The following is a 12,636-nucleotide window of genomic DNA, read 5'->3' as shown; positions in this document are numbered from 1 at the left end:
CTTCCTGTGAAACCGCCCAATAAGACAGGTGTATGCAAGATATATAAGGTGAGATAATGTCTTGTAATGCACAGCCTGATGAAACGGCCATCCAGCCGAGAAACGCGTTGCTGCTATTGTTTTTAACAATAAATCACCTTTTTATGATATACCTTGCTGCCTTGGGATTCTATCACTTTTTTGCTACATATATTATAATTGGAACTACAGCGTCTCATCCACCCGACAACAGTCACTATTACCTTCAGTGACATACGGGTGATCGGAGCTCTACAGAACCACTCACCTGTGATTGGAGTTTTGGAGATCACGTGTACCGGCTCCTGGGCGTGTCTGTCGGGCGACTCATAACAGTCCCGACCTGCGGTTTTAGGCACCGAACGTGAGCCGCATCGCTTGTGAGTATATCCATCACGGGGGGAGTTGTTGTGAGCCACCGGTGTATTGTTCCAACGATACTGTTTTATTGTTGGCGCCTCTCTTTTTCTTCCTTGTCTACAGCCAAGTATCTATTCCGGATTACTTCTGGGAGTGCAGCCGTGACTCGACGTTGATTATTTACAGCTCATATCCAGCACCAGCGCACCTTTGGGGATTCTCTGATCCTTTCTATTGTAAAAAAATGAAACTGGATGTTGTGATTTATATTTACTTTCCCTGGGAGGACTCATAGAGACTAAAACCAGGAACTTCCCTGCTTTATATGACCACTAAAGAACATGAGCTATGGGCTTTTCTACAAGTTTTTATCAATTTCGCAAGTGCACTAACATGTGACCTTATAGAGCTTTATGAATTGATAAAAAATGATCGAAAATTTCCATTTTCCTTCCCCAGTGGAAAAAGTGAAGGAAGTGGAGCTACTTACTTTGCAGGTGCTGCTGTCTGTAACCCCCTGACTTGTCAGCAAGATTTCTGGTACTGGCGCAATCAATTCTGGTAGCTGCAAATAAAGCTGCAGCAGGAAGTCTCGGCACTGCTTCCCTAAAGAGCTAGAGAGATAAACACTGCATTAGAAGATTCGCCCTGACCTTTTAAAGCCCTATTGTTAGATAAAGGCTTTCTTTTATTTAAAGGGACATTGTACACATTGTAGCGCTGCGGAATCTGTTGGCGCTCTACAAATAACCGATAATAATAATAATAATACACTACATTTTTCTTTGCATAAATGTTTTGTAGATGATCCATTTATACAGCCCATCTGGGTGTCTTTTTATAACCATGTATAGTTTTGCTTATTTTTAAAAAACATTGTGCTGATTTTCAGACTCCTAACCAAGCCCCACAGTGTCAGATGTATACACGCGTTTACAGTCTCCTGCAGGCTCCTGGTTGTATTATCTGTCTTTTCATATGCAGGGAATGGGGAGGTGGGTAGCGTCTGCTCTTTTTGTTTACCCAGCCCAGTTCAGTGGGTGTCCCAGACTAACCTTATTGACAGTGCTAAACTGGGAGCTTATAAGTAAGTTTTTAAAAGATTTTATACTGGATTTTTAGATCAGTATCTCTGCATATTCTTCGTTATAGTAGTGTCTATTACATGCAGTTATATGAAAGTTGGTGTACACTGTCCCTTTAACCACATAATCCTAAGAAAGTCTAAAAACATAAATTATACTTAACTGATAATTTTCTTTTCTTCTGACGGGAAGAGTCCACAGCTGCAATCATTACTTTTGACAATTCAGAACCTGGCCACCAGGAGGAGGCAAAGACACCACAGCCAAAGGCTTCAAATTCCTCCCCCACTTCCCTCATCCCCCAGTCATTCTGCCAAGGGAACAAGGAACAGTAGGAGAAATATCAGGGTGAAAAAAAGGTGCCAGAAGAACAAAAATTTACTGCCGCCTCATAGACAAAACACGGACGGGAGCTGTGGACTCTTCCCGTCAGAAGAAAAGAAAATTATCAGGTAAGCATAATTTATGTTTTTCTTCTTAAATGGGAAAAGTCCACAGCTGCATTCATTACTTTTGGGAAAACAATACCCAAGCTAGAGGACACTAAATGCAAACAAAGGTTGGGTACAAAAGGCGGCCCCTTTGAAAGGAAAGACACCATAGCTTGAAATTAACCGACACCCTATAAAAAATTATAAACGACACAGATAAAAAAAATGGAAACCCAGGTAACTGCACATCATTTACATAACCTGCAAAGCCATGCTAGAGACCACTCAGACCCAGAGTCTGCTGAGCACAAAAGTCTCCAAGGAGCCAGCCTAGTGGCTCTCGACTCCCACGAAAAGTACCCCCGACCTAAAGGTCAAGAACCTCTATCTACCCCCGAGAAGGAGAATAGATAACCCCATAAGAGATCCAAAGGACCATCCAACACAGGCTCAAAACAAACAGAGCAACCCAAGGTTGCCACAGTACCATCGCCCAGGGAGACAAACTCCCTAGAAGCAAAAGGACCAGAAAAGAAGTCCATACTCAGGATAAAAATGTCACTAAGATGACCCGAGGGCCACCCTTCCCTGACACAGCACCATACCACATAAGATGCTCCAGAGTTCCCTGTTGCGTCATAGTCAAGTCGACACCCACAGGCTAGACAAGCATAGACAACAGAGACAGGATAACCACCCCAGCAGCTAACAAAGAGCTCTCCAAGAGAACATCAAGCCACCTGAAACAAGAACTCCCAATGACCAGCCTCTAGGCAGCAAAGCTGACCCTAAGCCATCGTGGGACTCAACCCACCGAGCAACGCCTGAAACCAAAGAGAGATGGACATCAAAAATCCTTCCACCGAAGGGGAGTACAGAGTCAAGAAAAGAAAACCGTCAACAGTGCATAGAGCAAACCGATCCCCGACCTTCCCTCCAGGGTAATGGTCCCAGCCCATAGGCTAGCTAAAGACCGAAGACAAGAGTCCCAAACCTCTGGAAGAAAAAGGATGGAACTACGAGGAAGCAAAACCCCTGAGTAGACCTCTGACCACTATTAAAACCGACTACCGTGAGTCAGGGCAGGAACTTCGTGCTCGGGTCGGAGAACCCCTACACTGCTGTCTTTCATAAAGAGGAACACTTCCCAAGGGAAGAAAATACTCAGACCCCCAGCATCTAAATACCAAAATCTAGCAGATAACAGGAGCCTTACCTGGGTTCAAACCCACAACCTCCTGCTTCAGGAACAGTGGAGCCAACAACAACTCTATTCCAAGATTCTGAGTACGCAAGTAAGGCAAAAACCCCTACAAGACAAGAAAAACAAGGACCCACAGGTCGTCACAGATACTGAGGTATCTCCAAATCAAGGAGAACACACAAGAACCCATCCCCCACACTAGGTGAGAAAGAGGGAACTAAGCAACGGAAACCACCCTACCAATAGAGGCGAGACCCTTTGTCCAATATCGCCATCCCAGTTGAAACGACACCTGGAGTCTACAAGGAAGCATCAGATGCCCCAGAAGACCAGTAGGGACCCATCAGAGAGACCTTAAACTTAAGCCTCAAGCAGATATGAATCTCCCATGAGAGAAAGAAATCTCGCCCCCTTCAAAGGGACATGCGAGAACCCAAACCCTAAAGTTAAGCAGAATCTGTCCATGCCCGATCCAAGCAAGAGGCATGGTCCCAAGCCAGAGTTCCTGAAAAAAACGGAATCAATTGAATAACCTCCTGAGTAACCCCAAGCAGCCTTCTATGAGTAGGAGCACACCATCTAAAGTACGTAGACTTAAGGAACCTAGCAACAGCCTCAAACCCAAGAGTCTGAAAGAACTCCTGACCAGTTTAAGAATTGGGCACCCAATACCCCTAGATCGCAAGGTAACCCTTGTAGACAGGCTTAACTGCCTGATCCACACGCTGGTGATGATAAATGGTCATCTTCCTGACCCCAGAAAGGCAAAAGACTGTAACCGACCTCAGAACTCCACTCTCAAGCCCAAAGGCTAGATCGGCAAAGAGGTTGAAGGACAACACCCTAGCATTGAAAGACCAAGGTATGACCATGGGTAGATACTATATGGAGAAGACGACAGTCTACAAAGATCCTTGCAGGATCTGTCTCCCGAAAACCCTTTAACAGGGCAAAGGCTGGGAGCCTCGCAGCTCCTTGCAGAAAGGTAGGATAACCCCTGCACTCCACGTACTACAGCAAACGCAACACTGAGCAAAGGACATGCCCGCACTTCCAAAAAGATGACCCAACCCAAGATGGCAAGGAAAGAGAATCCGCCACTGCAAAAAGTAATGCTATTAGGAGTCAACATCCGGAAGAAACCGCAAGGGAGGATGCCAATCGTTCACACTCAGAAAACTAGACCACGGAGGTCATTCACATCTCCCAACTCCAAAGGAATGGAAACTACGGTTCCGGGGCCCCAGTGACCTATAAGAACCATGATGACGTCTGAAAAACTCAGATCGGTATCCCAAACGAATAGCCAGAAAAGGCCAACTGAGATCGGAACTTACAACCCTCCGTCCAGAAGCGTTGGATCTACACACTCACCTAATACTTCGAAGTAGGATCCGAGCCCGGAGTTCATATCAATAGGCCAAAGTGACATTCAGAATCCGTATGATTCAAACAGCACCCCAAGGGTGACATGAACCCAAGTAGCATCAGAAAGCACCTGCCCAGTACCTGCCTGGTATAAGGACACTCCAGAACTGTCTGTCTAAGGTCCAAGAAAAATCGACCCGAAGGTTCGATATTAAGAACTAGAAAAAAATAACTTTGTCATACAAAAGTACGCAACTACCGGGGAAGTGCCCATGCGACCACAAAATCGCAAGTATCGGTTCCAGAGAAAGAACCATCCCAAAACTTAATTATATCAGACACGAGCTTAATAAAACAAATCAAACACATCCTATCCAGATCAAAATAAAAGTAAGGCAGCACCCTCGGGTGAACCCCCAAGGTGAATGAATACGCCAAGTGAACCAGCCGATCAGAGGCCCCATTCACCCAAGCTCAGAACTGGAACCGAAACATAAAAGAAAGAAAAACGGAGACGTCATGGAGATTAGCTTCATCCCCACACGTCTAACCAGCTTTACCATCCAGCATCTAAGGCCTCTGATCCCTCGGCCCACTAGGACTGGAATCCTCTAGCACCGCCAAAACATGCCTTAAAAGGACACAAAGACGTGCCAGCCTATAAAGGAAGGCAAAATTATCCCTTGTCGGATCAATAAACGACCCCGAGGTTGGGGCCCCTACAGCCTCAGAAGCCAATGCTTCCCCAGGAGGCCGAACTTAATCAGGCGATCCCACGCCCGACAGAACACGGACAGTATCTTAAAAATATTTCACTTGGGACTTCCGGTGGGCGGCGCAACGGACTGGCAGCAAACGAAAGGAGCTCCGCATATCCAGCTCCCTAAAACAATCAAAAGTTTGCTGCCAGACCAAAACCCACACAAGATAGCCTTGCTGGGACACTCTGATACCCCACCTCAGCTGGCGACGCCGTGTGAAGGGCTACCACACCGCCCTTGCCCCCGGAACGATAGCAGTGCGCAACGGAGCGCTAAGTTCAAGCGCCATCTTGGCCTGCAGCCCTTTTTCTCCTTCACCTGCCGGACAGGACAGAGCACCGGAGGACATACCCGGCACTACAGAGGAGCGGTAAGAGCGAGGTGGCCGCAAAAACACACAAAGACTCACTTCTAGGGGTACCGCTCAATTAGCTAAACGAGCATTATAGGGGGAGAAATAGAGACTGTGCCTGAGGAGAGAGTTGGCCTGTGTAGCTTGGGGGCCACTGAATTACATGCTGCAACATCTCGCATCGTTGTCCCTAGTAGGAAGGCAGAAATGGGAAACTTTTAGGTCCACAGCCCTACATATAAGAACTGCCACGTGGGATTCTGCTACCATATATTTTCCTGCTCACAGCACACAGCCCTCCCTGCAGTGACTTTCTGAACATTCTCACCCTATAAACCCCCGCACAGCCATTGGGAGATAGACTCTTTAATAGTGCTGACAACATATAGTGCAACGCCACGCTCCTTCTTTGATCTACTTACTAGTCCCCTATGAAACCTTGCTGTGGAAGCTGTGTTATGAATGACTGCACCAGCTCAACATTTTACTCTGCTTAATGCTTCAGTTGTTCTTGCTCTCTCACTATCTTTTTGGATTGGTATTTACCGTTTACAACACCTCTGGGTGAAATCTTTTTATTTACACAACTCAATTGTGAGACTCTGGTGAATAACCCCTGCTACTTTTCTCTGAGGCTGTTCCTGCCATCAGCATTTACTATCCTGCACTGCCACCTAGAGGCCATACACAGTTTAACAAGCAATTACCATTTGAACTCTGCAACTATCAGCACACTGTTTGTATGAAGCTTGACCATTATTTCGCACCTATTACCAGCAAAGCTGCGGAAATAATGACTTCCAGAGGCAAGCAAACAGAGAAGAAGCGGCCAGCCACAGATCTACACCCTGACCCTCCGCCCTCCCCTAGGGCCTCCCATGTCATCACGACAGATTCAACTGCACTACTTCAGGAGCTTAAATCCTTCTTCCTCCCCAAAATGGAGACTCTTCAGGCAGGGGTTGACACACTCACTAGCGAAGTGCGCCAATTTTCAACCAGGCTCACACACGCTGAGCAACGCATCTCTGATGTGGAGGATATGCAGGCGTCTACATCCACCTCAGTAAGACAACTTCAGCGACAGAATAGAGCGCTGCAGGAGAAAGTAGACGACCTTGAAAATAGGAGTCGCAGGAACAACTTGCGGGTAGTGGGGGTCCCGGAAACGATAAAAAACAAAGATCTGCTGGAATTCACTGCCTTAACCCTGCCCAAGCTTCTAAAGATGAATGCAGACCAACTACCCTTGGACGTGGAGCGTGCACACCGTCTGGGCCCGGACAAGGGACTTGAAACACTGAACTCTCGTCCACGTCAGGTGATTTTCAAATGCCTGAATTATCAGGAAAAGTTGGCTCTGATGAGAGCATACCGGGCCCATACCGGACAATTACAATTTGAAGGAAAACAACTCCTGATTTTTCAAGACTTCTCTGCAGAAGTGTCCAAGATGCGAAGAGATTTCGCCCCACTTTGCTCTAGGCTACACAAAGAAGGGAAGCAAGCTACACTACTGTACCCGGCTAAGTTAAGGCTGCAGACACCTACTGGGCCTAAATACTTCAACAACCCAAAGGAACTGCAAACATTCCTAGACAAGGACATGCAAGATGACGTGCACTGATTTTGGGCGACCAAATTTCTTGCCCCTTTTTCCCTTCTTCTTCTGTGTTCCTATGGGGGTCCAGGGAAGTGAGATATTCTTCGCCTTTGGAAACACTCTAGAAGCGGACCAAGTGAGAGGTCCTCCTCCTAAAAAGATTCTGACTTATTGGCTACTGCTCCTACCATTGCAGCAGCATACCCCTGCCGCAGTTTTTCTAGGCTGCCGGGTCAAGGTGGCGATCCATGTTGAGACTGTACTCGTATCACCAATGGTTGAGATCTATTATGTTAGCTGTTATTTTATGTTCTTGAAGGTTAACAAAATTGTTATTGCTATTGTTCCCTCTGTTTTAATGCTGTTACCTCTAAATCCTGGGGTTTGGGGCCCTAAGCATAGCACATGTCCAACCCCTTACGTAGGTACAACTGGAACTGATGGTGGCCTGTTACATTTTGCTCCTGATAAAGGCTCCCCTCCTATCACACATATCCCGCCTAGTCCGGCCTCGGCCGACTGTACTTTACTGCAGAGACCCTCCTATCGCCTATTGTTAACTTTAATTTATTTGACCCTTTTCCTTGCCTGGAAACCCTATGCATCTGTATACCCTAGCACCAGCATTCTAACCATGCACTTGCCACGATACCCTTGCCTGTTTTGGGCGTATTTCTTCTTAATTAAAAAAGAAATCCTTGATAAGTTTTCAGCCACCATCTTATCTCCCAGTGCACAGGAGCCTCCCGAGCTGCACTTGAAAGCCCCCATGCCCTGTACTTCATCTGGCCCAGGCCTAGCTATAGACCAGGATAACGGAAATACCCCTAAACTAAGTGTTTTGAAATGTTGGGCTTGGATATTACTTTTCTGTGCCTGTATGTCCTTAACTACATTGTTACTGCAGCATGTCTACTATTCCCCCGGTGCTCCACTCAAATGCATTAACCGAGAGGTGACCTTGATCTCTCCTTCCCACATGGGCGAAGTGACTGGTAGCACCGGTGGAATGGGATGGGGACCTGGTGAGGGTTTGGGAATGTGGTTTTGTGCCCTGTTGATGCTTTTCTCTCTCTGCCTCCATCAGAATTCTTGCCTCCACTCCGGGGGACACCAACTGCGGAGAATGTCCGAGCTTTGGTGGTCTTGTGAGCTGTTGCCTTGGTTTCTCCCACCTCTCTGTTTATGTAAGTACTGCACCCTGGCACACACTACCAGACCTTCTGACACACTTCTCCACTGCCTGACAGCATTGGAGAGAGAGGCCGTCTCCCTACTTCCCCTCTCCCTTGATTATTCCACCATGCCCCAATTAATGTCTCCTCTACTACACATTGTATGGCAGTACGATGTAATATAGTCTCGTGGAACGTGGGGGGCATTACATCCCCCGCTAAACGCAGTAAAATACTGCACTTCTTAAACTCCATACACGCTGACATAGCCCTCATACAGGAAACCCGCTTAACTCAGGAGGAACATGACAAGCTTAAAACTAGATGGGTGGGGCAGGTTATTAATACCCCAACAGAGGGACGGAGGAGGGGAGTAGCTATCTTGATTAGAAAAGGTCTTTCTGCCACTTTCAAAGATACACAGTTAGATCCTAGGGGACGCTACATAATTACCACTCTCAGTATTGCATCAAAATCATATCTACTCTGCAATGTATATGGCCCGAATACTCTCTCGCCCCACTTTTGGCAACACTTAAAACTTTGTTTAGCGAAGAGAGGTGAGCTCCCAATAATCGTAGGGGGCGACTTTAATATGACGCAACTCTTACCGCTTGACAGATTTGTGGAAGTCTCGACTGGGCCGCCCCTACGAACCGTATCACGTAGACAGAAAGCTGAGGTAAAACTTATTGATAGACTCAAAACTGACTTAGGACTAGTGGACTTGTGGAGATTGCGCAACCCAACAGACAAAGACTATACTTGCATTTCTAAAACACATCATACCATGTCTAGGATTGACTATTTCCTGACTGCTCCCGCCCTCACACCACATGTCCCTCTCACTAAGATCTTTCCTGTGACCATATCAGACCACGCACCTATCCTGCTCCTTCTGGACTTCACCCCACCAACTAACCTACAGAAAACTTGGCGATTCCCCTCTTTCCTTTACAATAACGCCGACTTTCGGCAACAACTACGCTCTTTCTGGATAGACTACAATGCAGATAATGCACAACACAGAGATAATTTAGACCTCTTCTGGCATGCCTCTAAGGCTGTTATGAGAGGAAGAATTACAGCTTATACCTCACATCACAACCGCAAGAGCAAGAAAATCACAGACGAGATGTTAACAAAACTTGCAATTGCGTATAACAACTATCTCTCTCATCCCTCACCCCAAACTAGACAACAGTACTACGACCTCAAAAAGGAGAGAGATACACATATTCAAATGGTAGATAACGCGTATGCTATTCATAGACAGGGGAAGTTTTACAGATATGGGAACAAGGCTGGTAGAACCATGGCCTCCATGGTCAAGGTGGTTACACCTAAAACATATATCCCAGCGCTGGCTGCTGAGGGAAAATTATGCACCGACACCCCGACAATTATGCGTGAATTCGTCTCTTACTACACCAGCCTGTACTCTAAGCAAGAGATTTCAGAACCTGACAAATGCTCATTCTGGAATAATGTGGGTGTCCCTACTTTGACGCAGGACCAATTGTCCTCTCTTAATGCCCCCATTCAGCCGAGGGAGGTGATAGACACCATTAAACGCATCAAACTTGGCAAAGCGGCGGGACCTGATGGTCTCCCCGCAGAGTACTACAAACTTTTAGCCTCTGACATAGCCCCCACTCTAGCGACCCTTTTCTCTGCGTATCTTTCTGTGGCCTCTGTCCCTGACCCCAGATTTTCTGACGCAAACATCTGTGTAATACTCAAACCCGATAAAGATCCCACGGTGCCCTCCTCTTACAGGCCGATCTCCTTACTAAATGGAGACTATAAACTACTAACTAAAATCCTGGCTAATAGGTTGGCAGAGGTGCTACACTTTCTGGTGCACCCCGATCAAACGGGCTTCGTCAAGCATCGTTCCTCGGTATTCAACCTGAGAAAAACGCTTGCGGTCATTGACCACTATCACAAAGCCCAAGTATCCTCCATAGATAATCCACTGCCTGACGCTTGCTTTTTTGCTGTAGACGCTGAAAAGGCGTTTGACAGGGTGGAATGGGACCATCTCTATACAGCGCTGGCCAAATTTGGAATAACGGGGCATTTCCTAGAGGTCATACAAAGACTGTACGACTCTCCCTCGGCATCCATAATCATAAATAACGGTTTGTCTCCCTCCTTCGAGCTAGGTAGGGGAACCAGGCAGGGTTGCCCACTGTCCCCGCTCCTGTTTGATCTGGCAATTGAGCCACTAGCCTGTTACATACGCCAACACTGTCCTGGCCTTCGGATTCACTCACAACTCCTTCACCTATCTCTCTTTGCAGATGACTTGCTACTTTATGTGAGCGATCCTGCCATGAATCTGCCTGGGCTGTTGGAAATTCTATCGACCTTTGGTAGATTCACTGGTTATAAAATAAATATTGACAAATCGGAAGTCACATGGCTCCAAAATAGTAAAAATAGCACACTTAGCGACACTAACGTACATGTCACAGCTGGGTCCTTTAAATATTTAGGCATCCAACTCCATGTTGACCCTATGCTCCTCTACAACCTCAATATTCCTAGAGTCATAGCTAGTACCCAGGCTCTTATCAGAAGCTGGCGGGGGCTCCCCTTAACTTTACATGGTAGAATTCACCTTCTCAAAATGATCATCCTTCCAAAAATTTTATATCCCTTGCAGATGCTCCCTCTCCTACTCCACAATAAAGACATTCAAAATATTACTACTATATTTGCCTCATTTGTTTGGAGCCAGAGGAAGCATAGGATTAGTAAAACTAAACTATCTATGTCAGTGAATGCGGGAGGCCTTAAGTTTCCAAATATCCAATGGTATAATTGGGCGACGCTAGCTAAACTGACCATGGGGTGGCTTACCAAATCTACCTACTTTAGCCCCGCCGTGGAACTGGACTTAATTGCACCTCTCAATGCAGCTTATCTACCACATGCTAAACTATCCTCCCTCCCCTCCCACATCTCTCAAAGCATACTCTTTCGGGACCCCCTTAGAGCGTGGCACAGAATGTGCAGATTCTGGAAAATTGACCATGAGACCACCAAATATTTACCTCTCCAAGGGAACCCCAAATTCATCCCGGGATACACTACACGGGCCTTCCACATATGGGAGACCCTTGGGCTGACATCTATCGTGCAACTTCTTAACCCCACTACATTGCAAATCCTACCTTTCCAGGCTCTGAGAGAGACACACAACCTTCCACCGGGCACCATGTTTGCCTATTTCAAATGTAGACACTATGTTAGGGCCCTCATTACTACTAACCAGCTCACGAACACTAGTTCCTGTATAGATAGATTATACAGCGCTACGCTACGAGGCTCACACTCAATTACCAACATATACAACGAGATAGTGGCCCATTTGGAGCAACAGGCTCTACAGACAATACACGACAAATGGCAGGGAACAAGGACAATATCTATCACCATGTCTGACCTAATTGATAGCTTCTCCAGGGTCCATATGGCCACTCTCTCGGCGTACTCGAGGGAAGCCCACACTAAACTCCTCCACCAGGCATATATTCTCCCGAAGCTTCGAGCTAAGATGGTACCGCAGGCAGTTGACAGCTGTAGTAAGTGCTCTTTCCCGTCCCCGGACATTATACACCTCCTTTGGGACTGCCCCAAACTTGTTGGACTGTGGGGTAAACTTGGCTATTGGTTACAAAGGGTCTTGGGCGACAGAGTAACCTTGACGTCCACCAACATTATATTTTTACACGATTTCGAAGTAATATCGAAATACCGAAAATTCCTCTACTCTGTAGTGCTCCTTACTAGAAGACTAATCTTGCAATTCTGGGCGTCTAATAAGCCCCCCCCCCCCCTTTAGAAAGCTCCTTCATGCCATACACAACCAAGTGCTTATAGAACAATCAGATGTACAGGGGGATTTAGAGAAAAGAATTAAAGTCTTCATACATAAATGGGAACTCTATCTCTTACATGTATCCCCACAGGTGCGAAATAGGATAATCTACCCCTTCCGTAACTCTTTGTTCATGTTGGAAGAAAACCTTCATGGCAGATGGTGTCTCCCTCCCCCAACTTCCACATCTTGAGAGCTAGGCCATATCTCACTTCTAAGCCTAGACCTCATCCGGCCCTGATACACTTGCCTTTTCTTCCCCTGTGTGCCGGGGTGAGAGTACCCCCCCCCCCCCCACTTCTATCCCCTGGAGTGGAGGGTTTGATCAAGGGCTTTCTCACCCTTGTTATGTGTTAAGTTAATGTTTGTTTTATGTTTTATGTTTGTTAT

At 46.5% G+C, this 12,636-nt stretch overlaps 1 protein-coding gene across 2 annotated transcripts in view; it reads right to left on the bottom strand.

The window, feature by feature from the left end:
- The window catches only part of INTS1 (integrator complex subunit 1), a 190,185-nt gene that overhangs the window by 36,828 nt on the left and 140,721 nt on the right, over positions 1 to 12,636 (bottom strand). For both annotated transcript variants that reach the window (XM_053694669.1, XM_053694668.1), the window contains one exon: positions 869 to 992. In XM_053694669.1, the coding sequence (XP_053550644.1) occupies positions 869 to 992 (124 nt within the window). The remainder of the gene's footprint in view (positions 1 to 868; positions 993 to 12,636) is intronic.

This window comes from Bombina bombina, chromosome 11, assembly GCF_027579735.1.
Source record: "Bombina bombina isolate aBomBom1 chromosome 11, aBomBom1.pri, whole genome shotgun sequence".
NCBI classification, from domain to species: domain Eukaryota; kingdom Metazoa; phylum Chordata; class Amphibia; order Anura; family Bombinatoridae; genus Bombina; species Bombina bombina.
The sequence above is the reverse complement of the archived record's forward strand: the minus strand, read 5'-3'. Positions and strand labels throughout refer to the sequence as shown.